Genomic DNA, 20101 nt, shown 5'->3' on the forward strand with positions numbered 1-20101 from the left:
CACAAATAGCAACATGAAAGTGTGACAGTTATGTGATAAGATAAAAATTGAGTTATATGAGAAGGACGAGAAATAGTAAGCTCTCTGACACGATGTATGGACTTCGGTGCAGCTGGTTCCGTACGTTATGACCTCGAGTCAATTGCGTTTCCGTTTGGCCCTCCCACTCAGTTATGCAATAAGTACATAGTAAGCCTTAGAGGGTGCCGGGCCATAGTATACAAAGGCTTCAGTTGCACGTACTAGTGCAATGTGATCAGGTTTTTACCACAAAGCCCCGCAACATCATTGATCAGAAACGTGTTTTAATTAGTACAAATTAAGTTCAGGTTCTGACATTGACTTCTTTCTGGTGTCAGGAATGCGAATTTCACAAGACCAAAGACAACAGCGCCCTACACGTGGTCTATCAAGGGAATGTTTTTCTTGGAAATTGCAAACACTGCTGTAAGCGCCGGTATATTACCTTCAATAGTGCCGAGTGCAGTGGTCCTTTACCTATTGAGGCAGCGTTGTTTATTCGAGATGAAGTTGCCGCAAGTTACCGGCCTCTTTCAGTAGAAGCCGGGTTACTATGATAACATCCGTAAAGGAAATATTCGCGTTGGGATCAACATTGGACTGTGTATCGGATTGGGAAATGATAATCATAACGGATACACGGGGGCTTATTCAGTTTCCCGTTTTATAATTGAAGAGGTCCCTATGTCGCATTGATAGTTGAAGCGTTTCGATCGATTGAGCGTCACGGAGAAAAATAAAATGAATTTAACTCAACGCCAATCAGAAGAGAGTAGATAGATAAAACCAAATGGAAAAAATGTGAGTGAACCAGACACAATAGCTTTTATTTACATCTGATTGGTCGAGAGTGTGATCTAGTGTGAAGCAAAGCCAATGATATCTCGTCAAGAGTTACTTTAAAATTGCATGTAATAAATAATGAATATTACCAAATCCGGCGTGGAACACTTGTCTAGAATTAGAGACGTTAATTGAGATGTAAGTAATATGATATGCAACAATAACTGCCAAGATATTATGTCCTCTTGTAACCGCAGACTGCACTAGTCGTGCAAAAGTGTTTAGAGTCTAGTAATCATATTTCGTGATTCTGTCAGATCTTCTTTAAACGTTTCCCTCATATCCGATGATCTTTTAAGTTCTGTATAAAGGAGTAGCCGTGAATAAGTTATAAAGTGAGGATTTCCTGGACCGATCAGAATCCATCTTCCCTCTTTTCAGGTCTGAGTAATAAAGAAAGCGAAAAAAAAAGTCATGATCATAACTATTTTCAAAGTTAATTTGTGGTGCATCGAATTTTGATAATAAAGTTAAGTAAGCTATTTCTAGGATTTTTTTTCTTTCTTGTATATTTTTCGATCTTCTTTCTGTTTTTGTTTAGTGTCATTCTCTTGTTTGTTTGTGTGTGTGTGTGTGTGTGTGTGTTTGTGTGTGTGTTTTTATTATTTTTCGATTTTTCAAAGATTTCTGTCAGTCAGTCAGTTTGGTCAGTTTGTCCTGTTTGGTGGATAAAAAGTTCAGAACATACCTCAGCATTTGTAGGTTACTTTCCTCGTGCTTAACTGCGCGCCTCCGTCTGTGACCAATTCCAAACCGAGAATGAAGGTAGTGAGTGCGGTATGGACCACCAGGCCCTGGTAATAAGGTAATGATCTAATTAGTAATTCTCATTTCCCGTATCCATACATTTACTCGTTAGATTGTTGGGAGAATTTGCCGTAATATCAAGATGACACTATCTACTTAACAGCTCTTTCTATTATCATCACTTGTTTGAAAAATGATGTACGTATTGCCGGAATTTATGAGAAGTTACTTAGCGATCACTCAGGAAGTCTCATGTCTGACACTTTGGTTGCATGGTCTACAGCGGATTAAAGGTCTGGTTTCGAGCCCGGGCCAGTCCATTGTGATGGTGCCTTATTCTCACCACGCCTCACTCGACCCAGGATATCCGCGCAAGGCTGGGGAGTAGCATTGGGTCTAGCAAGGTGTTAGTAGCAAAGCTAAATGGCATCATGCGACAGAAACAGGCCATGATCATGATAATAAAAATAACCAATGATATGCTTCCGCTTTTGGAGAGTGACCAGTTTACTTCTTTTAAGAGAACAATACAAGTTTGACCCTCATTCTCATTTTAATGCTATCAATCCGCTCAAACGCCTTTTTAATCTAGTTGAGCCTGGACCGTGGGGTAGCTGCAATAAGGTTGGAGGTGTCTACCCTACTCAGTCGTGGCTATATATTGTCTTCATACATTTTCATTATTTAAAATCAGTATCAGCAAACAAACATTGCTTTATACTGATTGTCGCAAGATTATGAGTTCATCTTTTCTAATCATCATGAAGAAATCTCTCCGACTTTCATTCCAATATAATTTAACTATTTCGATCTCAAAAGTATTCTAAAATTTTAATGGCTTGACAAGTATGAGTGAATGAGAGTAGGGAAGAACTTGTTTGAGTTAGGTGCTTTCAAGTTCATTGTTTTCAATTCAATTGTTACCACTTTTCCATCCAGACTTGACTGACGCACTTACCTTCTGTGACTGATGGGAAATCGGGATGATCATGCATGTACACTCCTTTACTGTGGTCAACAACCTTTGCGATACTCCCTGTAAGAGAAAACTAGAAGCTTTTCAAAGAAGCCATTCAATGACTTTGTTGTCACGGAAACTGAAACTATCAAAACCATGAGTTTTTGGACCGCATTTCATTTTGAAGTGCGTGAATTGCAAATTTTATTAGTAAATAACTTTTATGAGTCTTTCATACGGTAGTTTTATATAGCAGTGATAGTTATACTTTATTTTACTTCATTTCTCAGCGTAAAGGTTTGATAGTTGAGCCGGAGACATAATATGTAGGTGATTTTGCAAGCCAATCGCTTATCGCGGCTTCTAAGTTCATTATCTTGATCCTAATCACAAGATTAAGTCGCCAGTCTTGATTAGTTGACCGTATTGGTAATTGCAGCGATAAATAGTTAACTATTCGTATGCGAAAGTTTGCGAAACTTTCCTTCATTATCGTAAAACAATAGCAAAATCTGGCCAGGTCTCGTTTACTACAAAAGCAGGTGCTGGAACCCACCTGAGTGACCTGCGATAACTAACACCGACAAGATGACAATTAAATGAAAAGAAAATTTGTTCAGCATCTGAAAATGTAAAAGTATAAAGAGTTTGAAATTACACGACGCGAGGAGAAAGCAATAATGTCCAGGAGTGAATAAGGTTCAGCAGCGTCCGATGGTAGTGAAGTAGTTCGCTGTCATATATTCAGACTGGTTGACAAAAACAAACAAAGGCGAAGTTACGGTAATAAAGATTTTGTAAACATCAATTCTCGAGAGGTTTATTTAATAATAGCAATAAAAATGAATTCCCATCCCCCTCAAGGTACTTTCTAGTCTACAAAGAAATGTTTCAATTAAATAACATAGCATTTCTTAGAAAGCTCGTTGACTGAAAAAGCTAAAACATGGGGAACAGCGACTCATGCTTAAGCATTTAACTGAAAAACAGTTCAACCGTTGGACCGAGTTTTTTCTTTTTTCTCAGTCGAGCTCGTCAAGCCTCATAAAGAGCGCGTATTTAACGGGTTATCAACAGTTGCTCTTCAAAATGAATCAATTTCTCAATATGGTATTTTGCAAGCAGTTTACACCTTTTGGAAGTAAGAAAGGGAAGCACGTGATAATCCCAGTGCTGCTCAGCGACGGATTGCAAGAGATAAAGAGGTACTTGGAAGGAGGAGTGGCCCTCGATTTATTCAACCTCGTAGATCTGTTCAGTCTTAATGATTTTGCGCTCTTCAAATAATTCTTTTGATATCGAAGTGGAGGGAGGTGTCAGTTAGCAGCTACAGATAATCAAATATATCATATCTTAATTTAATATATATTGGAAGCCGGAAACACTTAAGATAGAGTAGTACTTACATTTGATGCAAAAAAGGTTCACTGATACAACCACAAGAGCTAGAGAGATGATTCAAGGTCTTCTTTTGAATTTTCCAAGGTTAGGCTTTTTAATATTTTCAAGTGTGGCCTGGGAAGAGATTCCTAATTGTTAGCCTTAACGAGAAAAATTGTTAGTTCTCCTCGTTTTGCGCGATTGAATTATTTATATCTCAACACGTGGTCCTTTTAAAAAATATCAGTTAGCATGCTTATACAATGACCGTCATAGATGTTCTAACCGGTCAACCTCTCTCAAAATCTCTAAAACGGATTGATATAAATCAGTTTTACGAGTCTAGAGGACTAATGTTTGACTATGAAGTCGCAATGCAAATCATCATATTTTCGTGGCCATATTTATATTTCTAGGTGGTCGGCATGTAGTATATTCAACAAGTTGAACATAAAACATTTGAGACCCCGTTTTCACCTGTGGCAGAAAAATCGGTCGACCTGCCATCTTTATCTATTTTAGAACAGTTCTTCGGGTTGAAACTATTTTCCATGCGCTAAGTCTAAGTTTATCGACATATAACCCGTAAGGCACCATGGGCACCTTCACTGAAAAAAAGATAAACAAATAAAACACGAAGACATTAAAAAAATCTCTGTATTTGTGCCATACGTGATGGCGAGGGCAGAGTCGTTAAAACTTGCACGGCGCTATGTACAGCCTCGAAAGATGCTAACACCAGAAGAATCGAAGAAAAGTGAAGAGAGGCGGTGATATTAAGTGCTTATTAACTGGGCGGTGGGGCCGGACGGAAAATATTGGACGTGCGGTCATGAAATACACAAGTCACCGCACTCGTCTGATACCAAGTAATCTCAGCATTGAACCTAGAAGAATCTCAAACGAGTCGGTTTATTTACAAAATAAAACACTCAGGAACAGCATCAGTCTATCTACATGTTTAGGAAGTTATTATCATTAGGAAGTTATTATTATTATTATTATTATTATTATTATTATTATTACTATTATTATTATTTATTCCTGGTGCAGGAGCTTTTACATCAAACAAATATTGTGTCCCTTGTGTGCTGCTTTACCTGTAGTTCCCAACATATGCGTTTGGAACAAGAAATCTTACAATCTGACAGTATTTCCTATACAATACTTCTTGTTAATAAAATCTCTCAGTTGAATATGGCATACTTTGAGAGAAAAACAGTTGTGGCTTACCGCACCTTGGGGCTGCCTGCAGCAAAATTCTTACCTTTTCCTACACAAATCGCGGTCTGTTACGTTCATTTGCCTTCACGTCTCGCGAGCTAACTCTGAATTTACCGTTGCTCCGACTGTCCGTTGAGATTGATTTAGTACAGGTTCTTAGATACTCTTTCATTCCAAAATAACTCTCCACTATGTATCAGTTAATTCAAAGACAATTTTATAATCAACGCCGAGCGATTTGTCGATGTTTCTGAAAGAATATACAGGCGTTCTTATAATCACTTGGGTAGCTATTCAAAGACGCTCCTAAAGCTCATGAAATATTACCAAATAATCACGCGACAGAAATTCCTTGAACATTTTTCAGCTGAAAAGCAAGTCACATGATGGTCCGAGCATCATGTGATCTTGCAGGACATCCTGTCGAAATGTCCAACTTAGGCCGTGTCCAAACCATTCACACACCTGTGCATCGAGAACTGAATATACATGTAGGTTGGTTCTATACATTACACCTTGACCAATATGAACGACTCTGAAGACACATTAGTCGAATACCGCTGAGCAGTGACTATCACTGGCAAACTTTTCAGATGACAGAAGGTCACACTGTTGGACTATATAGTAGACGACGGTCAAGTTGTCTCTCTCCCAGAATTACTTCATCACACGGATTCGTACTCCTTTTGCCAATCCTGGTATTTTCCTTTTAGTTGCCTGGCGGATGGTTTTGTGTGTTTCAACGCTGCATCTACATCATCAGTGTATACGGGCTCAATTTCCAGTTTTGGTAGCGGTGTTGCACGGCCGTCTGAGCCCTCTGCGAAAGACAACAACGAAACCTTCAGAGACGCTGACTACAATTGAGATGGCTCTGTAACTACAATTAGATTATTCGCTCTCCATTTCTCCAAATTGACTATCACGCAATATAGATCTCCAGCTCATAATATAATTATTAATTACTCTTGCTGTGGTAACCTTATGAGCAAAAGAAATAATTAACAATTGTTTGGGAAGAAATTCCACACTTGTTGTACCATTTCCAAGACTACGACAAAAAGTGTGGTAGTGACAATCTATCAAACAATTGGTAAGAAATTATGAAACCATTTTGAAAACCACATCAGAGGAAAGGTGCTGGAAACAACACTTTGCAAACGCAAACAACACCAAAGAAGTAAAGAATAAACCATACACATCAACATAACATTGAAACAGTGACATACGAGTAGCTACTTAACGTACACGCCGCGATAAGTTTACAGGAAACTGAGGAGGGGGGGGGGGAGGGGAGGAAGGGAAGTAGGGAAAAAATAAAATAAATTGATCAAGTGGAGTAACCGAGAAGAATATCAAATTTACTGAAGATTGGGAGGTAAAGTAGAACATGACACGGGGAAAAGAAAGATCAAAACTTGCGTTTTTTATCCAAAAGTAACAAAATGAGATATATAATGACCCGCTTCTATTCGCCTTTCAATACGCAACTGCTACTTATGTTTAGAGCGTGCCTACCAGCTTGGTGACTCTCTAACAGGTCGAATATCTTCCTGACTTTCCTCATGGCCGCTTCCTTGCAAAGAAGGCGAATGTCAGACCCCGAGTAACCCTCTGTGCGCTGTAAAGAACAAACAGATCAACTATCAGTGATTATGTGGTCAGCTGCCTACTTTACTGTAAGAACCTAAGTTGATAACGAAAACGGTCTCTTGAACGAGAAAATTTTGTACAAATCTTGGAGATGTTTCGAAAATAAGTCCCAACCCTGTTCTTGCCTTAAACCCCCCCCTCCCTAGAGACACAGAGACGAGATACCCCACGGGGGAAGGGGAATGAAGGATTGAGGCGTAGAAAGTGTAAACACTTCAGATTATCATGAGGATATTCTCCTGTGATCCTTGCATTGTTACCTTTGCCAGTTCTCCATAGTCGATCTGTGTTTTTATTTCAACGCTTCCTTCCCCTGAGTGAATTGACGGAGGTAGGTATTGTTTCAACATGGCTTCCCTTGCTTCTAAACTAGGAAGGTCGACCAGAATTCGCTTTTCTAAACGACGCAGCATTGCATGATCAAGCTCCCTGTGGAATGAATCAGAGTGCAGCGCAGTTGAAGGTGTGCGAATTGATCGTCAAACAGCTAGAATACTCAAACATATTTGAAGTTTTCGGTTGAATGCCAAGAATTAACGGTAAAAGGACTTCAGTTGATTTGAACTCAAACGGTTCTCAACCACTTTAACATGTTTCAAGCAAAGTCAAAGGTAAAAGCTTCACATTTCTTCGCGAAAAGTGTGACTGTTTATAATTTTCCTTTAACAGTGGTTGGTCAATTCTATACTAGGTCTGGCCAAGTACGGAACGTCATGCCAATTAATTTTATCAGCCGCCATATTCGAAAAAGTTTGAGCAAATATCCTCATCAACCTAAAGATGAACTCTTGTTCAGGTTATCGTAAAGTCAAATGAATAAAGGCTGATAGTTTCTAAAGAAACTGTTTGGGGCTGCGTCGGTGGGGGTAACGAAATAATTTGAATACATCAACAAAGTTGAAATGGTAAATTGGCCACCGTAACGATTACAAAAGCTGACGTTTCGAGCGTTAGCCCTTCGTCGGAGCGAATGACGAAGGTTCGCTCCGACGAAGGGTTAACGCTCGAAACGTCAGCTTTTGTAATCGTTACGGTGGCCAATTTACCATTTCAACTTTGTTGATATATCCAAATTATATCGTAAAGTCAGTTGTCGTCATTTATCACAATCCCCAACGTGACCGCTGGTTTTAAACCATTTATTGTCGCTAATACCAAGGTAAGTTTGAAGCAGCCAGGAGGAATACAAGATCATCTGATCTTGCCAGTCCATCCATCTGTACAAGCAGTTCTGTCTTCATTCGCTTGCTACCTTCGTGCTCGCTTCTAAGAAGACAAAAACAACCTGTTAACGACGCACCAGCAAATATTCGAAGACGTAAAGAAATTTGATATTCTTAAACTCTTAATAAACGTGTAGTTGCCAGTGGTTTCTGGAACGAAGGTTACAAACATAATACATTTAAGAGTGGAACAACTAATTACAACGACGAAATAACATAGGAAACACGGATAACACAGGATGAAATGTGAAACAAGCGAAGATAGGAGACATTACCTGACGATTTAGGAATAGTGCGTAGAAAACTAACGTTGCTCGACTTTGAACTAGCGAAGTCCTTGCAATTTTAAAAACGCGCGCGAATGTGGTCCTATTTATACTATTTATGCGCTCGGACTAGGGCGAGGCGGGGATTGGTTTCTATGCAACCATTTTGACTCAATTTCCACTAAAGAGTTTCGCGTGCCGTCCCTTCAATTCGGTCAGCTCTTACCCTCCTCCTCCTGTTCCACGTTGACTCATCAGAGATTCCAGCTCATCAAGGAAGATCGTGGATGGTGCATGGAAGCGCGCAAGTTCAAATAAAACCTAAAACAGAAATATATATATGTAACTACAACGGTGGAATGTACTTCTGCGTGCGTAACAGCGACTCTGTATTTTACAACAGGCAAATACAAAATCAGATAATTTGATTTATTAACTGAGCTGATAATGTACATTGGTAACCGCAGAGTTTCTGAGCCGATATACCGTTTCGAACAAGAGAAGTGACCAAGTCATAACTGGATTTAGTGTTGCACCTGATTGGTGTAGAGAGTGGCGCAGATTTTCTGGACCAATCACATAGCACAGTGAAGTACCTCAGAGACAGCAACTGTACATATGCACTAATGGCGCTTGATCTTTGGAATCGATGATTGCATCTCGATTCCTAGAATGTGCTAGTTTCCCAGAAGTTAGAAGAATTGGATTGAAAGTCTTCAATTTTCTCCCTAATGCGGCAAACGGCATCATGTTTGGGTCTTATCTTTTTCTTTTTTTTTTTTTAAGCACTCATTCATTTGTAAGAAACAATCTGATTGTCCGGATGCAATAAAAACAATCGCAATAGATAACGAACAACAATATAAACAATAACATTCATACCCTGACAAGCTTCTCCGAATCTCCTCTCCACTTGCTTACAATGGAAGAAGCCGAGATGTTAAAGAACGTCGTCTTGCATTCTGTTGCCACAGCTTTTGCCAACAGGGTCTTTCCAGTTCCTTACAAGGATGAAAGATAAATAATTATGTAAGTGCCTCTACTAAAAAAAAAGTGTCGTTGAAATTCCAAACCTGTCGATTCGTTTAATATGTGGTTAGTATTCTATGAAAGAACAGTACACAGATAGTCTAGACCTTAATTTAAAAACCAAAAAATGCACATAACCCAAGCTAAGAATACTTCCATCGATTGTAAAATAAAGGAGGACAATAACAGAAACTCTCACTCAGTTAAAAAACACTATCTAAATGTTATCCTACCTGGTGGTCCATATAATAAGAGTCCTTTCCAAGGGGACAAAATGCCAGTGAAGAGTTGAGGGTACTGAAAAAAAAAAAAAAAAAAAAAAGAAAGAAGAAGAAATTTATAAATACATAACTCAATAACCAATAAACTCCTGTTACACCTTGTATCTTTCACCTGAATTGGAGCATGGCGTAAATCTGAATTTTGTAGAGACGCAATGCAGACGTTTGAATGACACTATTAGAGCCCCAAAATAACGCACCAGCTTGCCCAATTTTTTTTATTGGTTCAGAAACTGGGAAATTTTTTGGAGCTTAGTGAAGGTCACTTAAAGCTGTCAAAATTTTCTCTGAGGTAGAGGTACTCCGGGAAATACTGGAACTTCTTTACAGTAGGATGATAGGAACACGGGAACACGTTTTCAGTTCTTTATAATGACCGGCATTAAGACACAGAATGACAGGTGACAGACCCACCTTGATAGGGTAGACCACAGCTTCTTTAACAAGCCTCTTAGCGGCATCTAAGCCAATGATGTCATCCCATCTTATGTCAGGGTCATGAAGGTAAATATCCTGTAAGAAGGAATCGCCACTTACAGATTGAATCAAATTGATTGTACATACGTAACACCACATACAATTTCTATATCACTGTACTCCCTAGTTACAACCAAGGGAGATATACAGTCATGTAGTAGCTGCACTGCAAACAAATGTGGCCTGTGTTTGATCCTCGATGAGACTCCATCAGTTTCACCCCTCCACGTACTGACTTCTCTCCTTCCTGAGAAAAGACGTGGGGAGGAGCACTGGCTGGTTTTACACTGTGGCTGATCTAGTTTGTTATAGTATACCTGAGTATCTAGTACTCTTGGTAGGAGAAAATCCGTCAACTTGAGTCTAGAGGTGCATTCTTAAGGACGTTACCCTCATGCTGGTTATACTGCCATACATTACTCAGCTTGCTCAAATATTCTGCACGATGGCTTCATTTGTACTTCTGATTTCTTTACACTTGTGAAATGAACTTATCAGCTAAGACAGAAAAGCTGCCTGAAGTCTAATCACTGGCATTTATGTCAGTTACTGTTCAGCTCTTGAAAGAATTACACATGCATTTAAATTTAGTGCAAATTATGTAACAGAAACATACCCTGCTGATGACAGCAGCCAAGTCTCTCCATTCTCCTGTAAACCCAGAAAATCCCCCTAAAGGCTTCAAAAGTCTGTCCTGTAGAAAAAAAAACCATCATGTCAGTAACAAGAATGTAGTTAGTCAATGAAATAATATAGTTTACAAATCCTACTGTGCTGCAGGAAGTATTAAAAAAAAGGTGAGACTACATTTAAGTAACCACTTCACCCAATGCTTATCTCAGTTTTTATCAAAAGCACGATACATATATCTTATTAACCAAGTGTGAGGGCCGTACAGGGAGAATATCGGCCCGAGGTCTTGACAGTATGGACCAAGCGCAGCGAGGTCCATACAAAAAAGACCGAGGGCCGATATTCTTCCAGTACAGTCCCAAGCAAGCTTGGTTAATAAGAGATTTATTATACGACTAAAGTTCAAAGGGACACAAGTGCGGTATCATTCCGGACAATTCGGGACAGTGCCCGGTCCAATACTGAGAGAATATTGGACCGGCAATAGAGCATTTTGATTGGTTGATTTTAGTTATTGGCCCTCTCACTGCCCGAGTCGTGTAATAAAATTACTTATTGGAGTATTGCTCCTTTTCCTGGAGGGGGTGCTATTTTGTCTAGCACAGGTTACCCCTCCCTCCCTCCGCCATCTCTTAGTAGGCTACCCTGAGAGTGCTGGTAAAAAGTCAATTGACCCAGTGGTAATGACTTCTACTAACTAAAGGTTGTAGCACTGTCACTAGACTACCTTCAACAGTCTATCTCAGGACTACTCTTCACTGAAATATCACAACACAATGAAATGCTGGTTCAGATTCAAACAATTTACTGTGAATGGACAAATCTGTATCAAAATGTAACAAAGAATTGATCTTAAGTGTAAATTAAAGCAATGTGTGTGGCAAGTTCCAATTCTTATTCCTTATCTTTGTTTCATGCTGTGCTAAATAAATACAATAATTGTAAACTTACTGAGGGATCTGTTACTGCCATATATTCACCTTTGACTGCATTATTCAACATGGCTCTCATATCAATAATGACATTCTTAAAGAGAAAAAAATTGTACATTTTAAGAATTTGATGGACCCTGCACAGATAAATGACATCATGTTCAAGTTTTACGATGAAATTGAGGGTTGATGCTATATGTTAAAATCTAAAACTTGCTACCGTTTCCAATTACTGCCATGATATTCAAGGATCTTAGCTTTAGGATCTAGTAGCAGAAATTTCTCAGATTCTGAAACAGAAGGTAATACTCTTCTCTATAATTCCAAATAAATGGATTTGAAGGTTTCAGACCATAAAAAAAGAATATATATAAGCCTGCAAAACCAGCAGGTTTGAATTTAGTAACCTAAACCCAAGAGGTAAGACTTCCACAGAATGTGATATACAGTTTTCATGATTTTTTTAATTCTTTCTACCTTTCCATGAGTATTTTGGTTTGATGGATTCCTGGTAGTGCTTGTTATTGATGTTCCTGCCAGGTTCAGCTCTGAAGATGTGGCTGGTGCAGGACTGTTCCTGGGAGGTGAACCATTTTTCTGAATAATAGTTTAAAAGGAAATATCATGATCATGATGGTAAATCGCAAATGCTAATTAAAATTGTGTAAGAAAAAAGCCATAATTCAAAAAGTTAACATGATGATAGCTTAATAAGAGCCACAAAAAAATTGACCATTGTCTCAAAATCATTTGTAAATTCTTCCAGGGGCTTAAAAAATATTTAGTAGTAATCTTTACTTAATATCACAACATAATAACTAGGTATTGTGTGAAATATATTGATGGTGTAAGCAAACAAACAAACAAACAAACAAACACTCTATTTACTGAGGGTAAAATACATTATTACCGGTTACCTGGTAGTTTACATAATGGCCCCCAACAAATCCTACTAAATATAAAAATACCTTATAAAAAATTCATACTAAAAATTGTACTTAAAACGTTCTACTGATCTTAAAATGCTCTATCCAGGTATTTTCTTAAAGCTAAAATCAGTTGTGTTGCTCTCAGGTTCTACACTTCTTAACATGGTCTAGATTGTGCCATATGTATCAGCTTCTGGTATTCTCTGTATAAATTCCTAAAAGTCTCATGTCTTACGTAACTGCACACACTTTCTACCTGCTGTGGTTTCTGTTTTGTAATTGACATTTTCCTTTTGCCATCACTACTGGGTCTCTTGGATGAACTTGGAGACTGAGAACTATCTGTTGCTCCTGAATGGCCATTAATACTTGGAAGTGACACAGAGCTGCTACGAGAACTGATAAAAAGACATTGAAAAGTATTTATTAAATAAATGAATATCACCCCTATTGACCACTGGCCATAACTAAAGACTGTATAAGGTAAAGGTAGGTAAAGTCTGTTTACGAGCCTAGTGGCCCATCAGGCCGGTGCTTAACTCCGGTTTCTGTAGCACGAAGCGACCAAGAGTATTTCTACTCTCCCCTGGATGGGATGCTAGTCCATCGCAGGGTTACCCCCCAGCATTAAATTTGCCAGTACCCATTTAAACACCTGGGTGAAGAGAGGCACTGTGAGAGTAAAGTGTCTTGCCTAAGAACACAACACAATGTCCCCGGCCAGGGCTTGAACCCGGACCACTCGATCCAGAGTCAAGCGCACCTGCAACCATGAGGCCACCGTGCCTCCAAGAAGACTATATATACACTGATGCAAACCTTCTAACTCGATGTTGGGGGATGAAAGGGTAGGTGCACATTAACAGACAGGCATGAATGATTGTATATTCATCTAGGGCCAAATCTTCAAAGGGTGGTTGTAATGCTATCCAGCAGATAAGATAAGTGTTAACAAAATGTAATGCTCTGTCAAACAAATACACTGAGATTCATTCAGGACTTGGAATGGTTTGTGGCTATAGATAAAAAGCATGTATTATTTACCTTCCAGATAAAGATTTTGGCTTTGGAGGCAATGCTCTGTTGGCATCAGCTGAAGTTTAAAATCAGTCATCAATTAGATTTGTCCTAACCTTTCCATGCTCAAATATATCATTAAAAGCAAAATAAGAGAAATGCTATGTTTAATTACTGGCAGAAACACTTTTTTTATTTACATCAGACTAGTTTCACATATTTAAAAGTGATGTCCTTACCACTTGTCACCTTTTTCTTGATAATTTTTGGCCCTCTATTAAATTTTACCAAATGATATGACTCAAATTCCTGCAAAAAGAGTCACAGAAAAATTATTCTTGCCAAATGATTTGCATCCTATCATAACAAATAATAGAGTAAAATGTCCGATTGAAGATATACAGATTGAGAAGGAAAACAATATAATATATAGATATAATGCCAAAAATACCATCTTTTCATAATAAAACCTTGGTTTCTTCGCAATATCTAGCTTTGGTTAAAGTCTACATGCGCAAATGTCTAAATATTAATACCTGTAAAATCGTTGGCAAGTCAATGTTGTCACAGACTTCATACTTGGTTAAACTTGCGCCACCTTCTTTCTCAAGAGCATGAGCGGAATCAATATAACTGCAGAAAGAAAAGATAATTTTGAGGAACGTTGATTTCTGCTTTCTAACAAACATAGTTTTAGCTTCGATGTCAACTGCTGTCAATTTCGCTTATTTTAGTTTAGAATCCTGAATTCTGATTATTGCACCAGAGCTATTTTCCAACTTACCCTTCCTCCCGTAAGTAATGAGCGATAAGTACCAATAAAGTTCTTTTACGTTGTTCGCATCTTTGTTCTTCCTATCGAGATAAAAACAGTAACTAAGCTAAAATTTTTGATTTTGTTTTGGAAAATTTTACATAAAGTAAGCAACCACAATATTAAAACAATATTCTAGAGAAAATTATTACCGCTTGTCTTGCTTCATTCGCAGTCTTGAGCTGCACATAGCTAAGTTCCTGTGTCATCTATGTGATACAGGAAATTATTTTTGGAACTTTTAGTTTTTCTAGGTCGCAAGGGACGCCATTTTGTTTCTCCACTTAGTGATTTAGAGCCTGCTGTGTTCCCGTACTGCGGATTCCAATTGCTTACATATGCGTCATATTCTGGGAAAGAAGAATGGCGTCGAAGACTCATTCGAAAGTGTTGACTAATCAGTTTAAGAAAACAGCGAAATATTGTTCATCAAGAAGACAAAATAAGACCATGATCAATACATCGCGGTCTTCATAGGTATTCATGATGTCAAGAAAGCGACCGAGAAGAAGAGAAGGATCGATGGACAGTCCTGCAGAGCGACTTAGAAAGGCTGTTGCTAGTGGGAATGTGAAACTTGTGCGGGATCTCATCAGAGATGGTTGCTCTGCCAACCAGATGGATAGCAATGGCTGGACGCTTCTTCACTTAGCGGCTAGCAGAGGGAAAGAACGCGCCCTAAGAGTGCTCCTCGAGAAAGGAGGCGATGCATTTGCGCGAGATTTCGTCGGAGGTTTCACCGCTCTTCATTACGCCGCCATGCACGGACGGACAAGAATAGCAAAATTGTTGTTAGATTTCAAAGGATTAGACAAAGAAAAGCTCGTCGATGCAAGAAGCGAGGATGGTTGGACGCCGTTACATGTTGCTGCGCATTACGGTAGAGACTCGTTTGTTGAGCTTCTGCTAGAATCAAAAGGATTTGTAGACGCTTTAAGCGACAAAGGCACGACGGCGCTTCAACTAGCCATTATTCGTGAAAGGACAAGTTCGATACGTGTGTTGTTAAACTGGGGAGCTAACATTGATGTTCAATTTGGATTCCCCCTTCGTTATGCTGTTATTAAAGGTAACGTTAATTGTGTGCGAATGTTGGTTGAACACGGCGCGCTCACAAGCATCAAAAGACCCGAGGATGGCCAAACTCCTCTCCATTTAGCTGCGTTAAGGAACAGTGAACCTTTGGCACGCTTGCTTTATAAGTTTGGAGCAGATATTAATGTTTACAACGATGAAGGACTTACCCCTTTATCGATTTCAAGGATGATGTACAACTTAAACTCAACCGATAGAGACTGTTTGGATTTTCTCAGCAGTGTGTCAAGTAAGTGTACATATGTAAACAATCGACGTGAGCTAAAAGTAGTAGAGGCAAAGGAAGGCACACTTCCACTCCGAAACTTAATTGTCGTTCTTATACACCAAGACTAAACCACTTTTTTCCTTGCATTCATGTCATGAGGGTAAATTTCTCATCCATAGTTACCTTAAAATTTTCATTTGATTAGACGTACTGAAAGAAATGGTTTTTGTTGGAAAAGTAATTCCTACTCCTTGATCATAAATATTAATGTGACAAGATTAAATTTCAGTTGGCGTGGAGCTGTTAATTAGTTGACAAGGAGGAAGCTTGCTGGAAGTAATGGAACATGACATTAAGAATGGTGCAAACTAGTAGAGAAATGTTGATTGAAAACAAAGGAGAAAAAAGAAAGATTGGGGCGTTGTCATTCATGGCCTTAAAAAAAAAAGTATGGTCACGAAAACGGGGCAATGCAAAGGAGTGATGCTGATGTATGTCTAGCAGAAAATAGGATGATGATTATGACATGCATTTCACTTTCCATAATGTTCATCCTTTCAGTGACTCATTTGGTGTATTTTCACTCACCCTTAGTCACTTATATTATTACTTTTACTTGTTTCATTACTCACATCAAAGTGTACATATATATACAATTTATTAAAAACTGGATCATTGGATAATGCAATTCAAGACTTTTTATTGGCTTAGCCATTATGGTATATGAGCCAATATACCATAATCTAATATCTGTACATTGTAACATCCAGTTTCTTCTTACAAAATAAAGTCAAGAAGATTTGTCTAATATCTTGGGGGCGTTTTTTTTAATAAAACAATTATTCCACTCGCGTTTGTTGGATATGAGATGATTATAGCCAACTTGGCGCTACATGCCTCGTTGGCTATCTATCATCTCATATCCAACGCGTGCTCGTGAAATAATTGTTAAATATTTAACAACCTCTGTAGGGTATAGTACTGTACTTCAGTTTACATTATATATAGGAATAAGGTCCTTATCAACAGTCACAGAGTGAACACAAAATCAGTTCACCTTAAGGGGATGTGTAGTGGAGTAGTTTTCTTGTCCTTCACTCTAATAAGTCTATAACTTCTTTCTCTTTTCCACTGCTTAGCTCAAAATTTACCATTTGTCTTTTCAATATGATTAAATGACTTGCTTAACATCAATTCCTTTCTCTTTTGTAGCATGGAAAGTTTGTAGGGGCTCATTCTACCTCTTCTGGAGTGTCTCTGGTTACAGAAGCTTGAAGTTTCTAACTCAAACAGAGACAACTGAACAAAATTGATTACTAGTTGATTATTGAAATTATAAAATATAGGTGTAATAAGTAAAATTTTTTGGGGCTCACTCATTAAAAGATAATGTTTAATTTCTTAATTTTCAGAAAATCCAAGAGGTTTACAAGATTCCTGCCGTTTTGTCATTCGAGAAGCACTTGGTTCCAAGAGACTTAAAGATATAGCTAAGCTACCAGTCTCAGTTATAATGAAGGACTTTCTTCTCTACAAATATGAGTAATGTAAGATGACAAGTATAAAAGTCACAGCAAACTAACAGAGTTTCTGGGTCGTCATTGGGCTAAAAATTGCTCCTTTATTCCCACCAACAATAGGAATGAGCCAATGGTGACTTGTGATCATCGACCTTTTTGGAGTTTCCATAGTCATAAGTTACCAAGAAGGAGTAATTTTTAATCTGAGCCCAATTTCTAGGGTAAAAAGGGGAAATCCACATAAGCTTAGATACATTAACAACAGGCTATAAAACAGATTTTACTTTGTCAAGGCAGAAATTTTTCAGGTACTGGATGATTTAGATTTCTTTTAGTTAATATAGAAGGTGATATGTTATAGTTTTTAAAATGGATTTCAGTTGAAATGTCTAAAAAAAAAAATTTGAATTGTACAGATGCATGAAGATTCCTCTCTTGTGGGTGAATATTCAATTAGCATTTTTGATCCACAACAGAGCTAAGACATTTACATGTACCTAGCTAATGTTATATATGTAGGAGTATTTTGTTTTAAAGGCTGATAGTTTCTAAAAAAACTGTTTGGAGCTGCGTCGGTGGGGGTTACGAAATAATTTGGATATATCAACAAAGTTGAAACGGTAAATTGGCCACTGTAACAATTACAAAAGCTGACGTTTCGAGCATTAGCCCTTCGTTGGAGCGAATGACGAAGGGCTAACACCCGAAACGTCAGCTTTTGTAATCGTTACAGTGGCCAATTTACCGTTTCAACTTTGTTGATATATCCAAATTATTTTTTTTTTAGCTTGGTTTACCCCACCCTACAAAACTGTGCGTCCCATACACAAAATGACAAAGTTCACATCAATCTATGAAGGGGGTAATTTTCCAAAGAAACTGTGGTGCTGCTTCAGTGGGAGTAACAAGTTCATTTGGTTTTATGAACTATAATATAAACTGGCCACTGTAAAGAATTTCAATGCTGACATTTTGAGCATTAGATCTATGTCTATTCTTCCTCCATTTGCTCTTATAAATGACTAACACTTGACATTGGAACTCTTTACAGTGGCTAATTTACGTTAACTCAGGGGATAAAACCAACATTATCACATTGATGTAGACTGCTTTAAGCTTTCCATAAGGTTTGATAGGGGTTTTACCAATAGCATGAAGAAGGTTGTGTATTTTTTGAAAGGTAAAGAGACTGCAGGTGATCCAGTAAACTGGTCTGTGCAAAAACTAAAAAAAAAAAAAAAACAGTTGGGGGATGTAATCTGTGTCATTTGCAGTTATTGATGTAACTGTCTCACAATGCTCAAGTTTGTTGTCCGTAATATTATACATGTGCATACAAAAACAAATCAGTGAAAACAAACCTCCATCTTCTATCCTTCCTGTGTGGGGATATTTTCCTTTAATCATTTTTAATGCTTTTACTTTAAAAGGTGCACTGCATGGTATCTTTAGAAAGTGTTTAAATTTATTACTTTGATTTATCTTTGTCAGAAAAATGTAGTAGTCTGAACAGACGATAGGTGGTTTTAGCAAAAAAAATAGCATACAATTTTTTTTTACAGCTATTATGTTGATTTGTGTCGTAGATCAAATTTCATCACATTTGATTTTGTGCATTTTAATTGGTCTTTTAGGTGTTTGTGTCAGTAACATGCAAATTTTTATTATTTGAATTTGCCAATAAAGTTTTAAACATTAAAATGTGCCTGTAATTAAGGGACTCAACAATTGCTACCTCCAAGGTTTGAGCTTATGTTAAGGTCATTTGATATGGCAGTAGGTAAAGGTGTTTGACAAGCAGTTTTGTCCTGGGGTAAAATGTGACCTAAGGACGTCCACCCTGTCAGAGGCCAAACCTCTCACCCTTCAAAATTTTTCTGGACTTATCTTGAAAATACTTATAATTGCAGTCACTTTAAGTCTTTCCAAACAACTTTTGACAATCCTTGTTAATACTATGTTCCCTTTGTGGCCAGCAGAACTCAGTTGTTTTGGTATTAGATAAAGGGTGGAAATGTAAAGTGGCCACCGTAGAGTTCCATAGGTGACGTTTTGGGCGTCAGCACCTCACCATTTCGCTCTGACTGACTGCACTGGGGGCAAATGTTCGAAAGGTCAGCTTTGGAACTCTTTTCGGTGGCCAATTTACGTTATCGACTCAGGTGATAAAACCAAAATTACCTTCTTTTCTGTGTTGGTCTTGTAATCTACAGGTTTTTAAGCTTAAGCCCTACACCATGCCATCCTCTGGATTGGTTCCTAACTGTTTTGAGTTCAACATCTGCGGTCTGCAAATAACTACCCCATCTATATAATTTGGATATATCAACAAAGTTGAAATGGTAAATTAGCCACCGTAATGATTACAAAAGCTGACGTTTCGAGCGTTAGCCCTTCGTCGGAGCGAAGGGCTAACGCTCGAAACGTCAGCTTTTGTAATCATTACGGTGGCTAATTTACCATTTCAACTTTGTTGATAAATCCAAATTATTTCGTTACTCCCACCGACGCAGCCCCAAACAGTTTCTTTCGAAACTATCAGCCTTTTCCCCATCTATATCCTACCAGTTTGGAATTTTTCTTTTTGTGGACCTCTGTGTGAACTAGAGGGCAACCAGTGATTGCGTGACTCCTATTCAGTAAGTTACTGCTATTTGAACAATCCATACCCCAGAGTATAGGCTAGGAAATCAAAAGAACAGAAAAAGACTTAAAATAACCACAATGACTTATTCGATCGCCAAGTACACCTCTGCACGAGAAGATCTCTGGGATCGATTGTTCCTTCTAGTGACGTCATAGTGGTCGCATAGTAACCACTGAAAAAAAAAATTAAGTTTTTCAAAATCAC

At 38.2% G+C, this 20101-nt stretch overlaps 3 protein-coding genes across 3 annotated transcripts; 1 reads left to right on the forward strand and 2 right to left on the reverse strand.

Moving 5' to 3' along the window:
* Positions 1–823: 823 nt before the first annotated feature.
* LOC111328825 (uncharacterized) lies at positions 824–4709 on the reverse strand. Its single transcript, XM_022933335.2, has 5 exons — positions 3976–4709; positions 3126–3192; positions 2570–2647; positions 1553–1658; positions 824–1247 (listed from the first exon to the last, which is right to left on the reverse strand). The coding sequence occupies exons 2-5, from the start codon at positions 3190–3192 to the stop codon at positions 1220–1222; spliced, it is 279 nt and encodes a 92-aa protein (XP_022789070.2). The 5' UTR covers positions 3976–4709; the 3' UTR covers positions 824–1219.
* Positions 4710–4847: 138 nt separating this feature from the next.
* Positions 4848–14739, reverse strand: LOC111328822 (katanin p60 ATPase-containing subunit A-like 2). The gene is made up of 17 exons (XM_022933333.2): positions 14580–14739; positions 14398–14468; positions 14150–14246; positions 13853–13922; positions 13641–13689; positions 12853–12994; positions 12145–12264; positions 11687–11761; positions 10719–10796; positions 10040–10138; positions 9578–9641; positions 9198–9316; positions 8542–8636; positions 7982–8092; positions 7087–7255; positions 6692–6794; positions 4848–5993 (listed from the first exon to the last, which is right to left on the reverse strand). The coding sequence occupies exons 1-17, from the start codon at positions 14634–14636 to the stop codon at positions 5839–5841; spliced, it is 1674 nt and encodes a 557-aa protein (XP_022789068.1). The 5' UTR covers positions 14637–14739; the 3' UTR covers positions 4848–5838.
* A 21-nt stretch (positions 14740–14760) lies between these two features.
* Positions 14761–18951, forward strand: LOC111328823 (ankyrin repeat and SOCS box protein 7). The gene is made up of 2 exons (XM_022933334.2): positions 14761–15751; positions 17143–18951. The coding sequence occupies exons 1-2, from the start codon at positions 14911–14913 to the stop codon at positions 17274–17276; spliced, it is 975 nt and encodes a 324-aa protein (XP_022789069.2). The 5' UTR covers positions 14761–14910; the 3' UTR covers positions 17277–18951.
* Positions 18952–20101: the final 1150 nt, after the last annotated feature.

The sequence above is a fragment of the Stylophora pistillata genome, chromosome 4 (assembly GCF_964205215.1).
Source record: "Stylophora pistillata chromosome 4, jaStyPist1.2, whole genome shotgun sequence".
Taxonomy (NCBI): Eukaryota; Metazoa; Cnidaria; class Anthozoa; order Scleractinia; family Pocilloporidae; genus Stylophora; species Stylophora pistillata.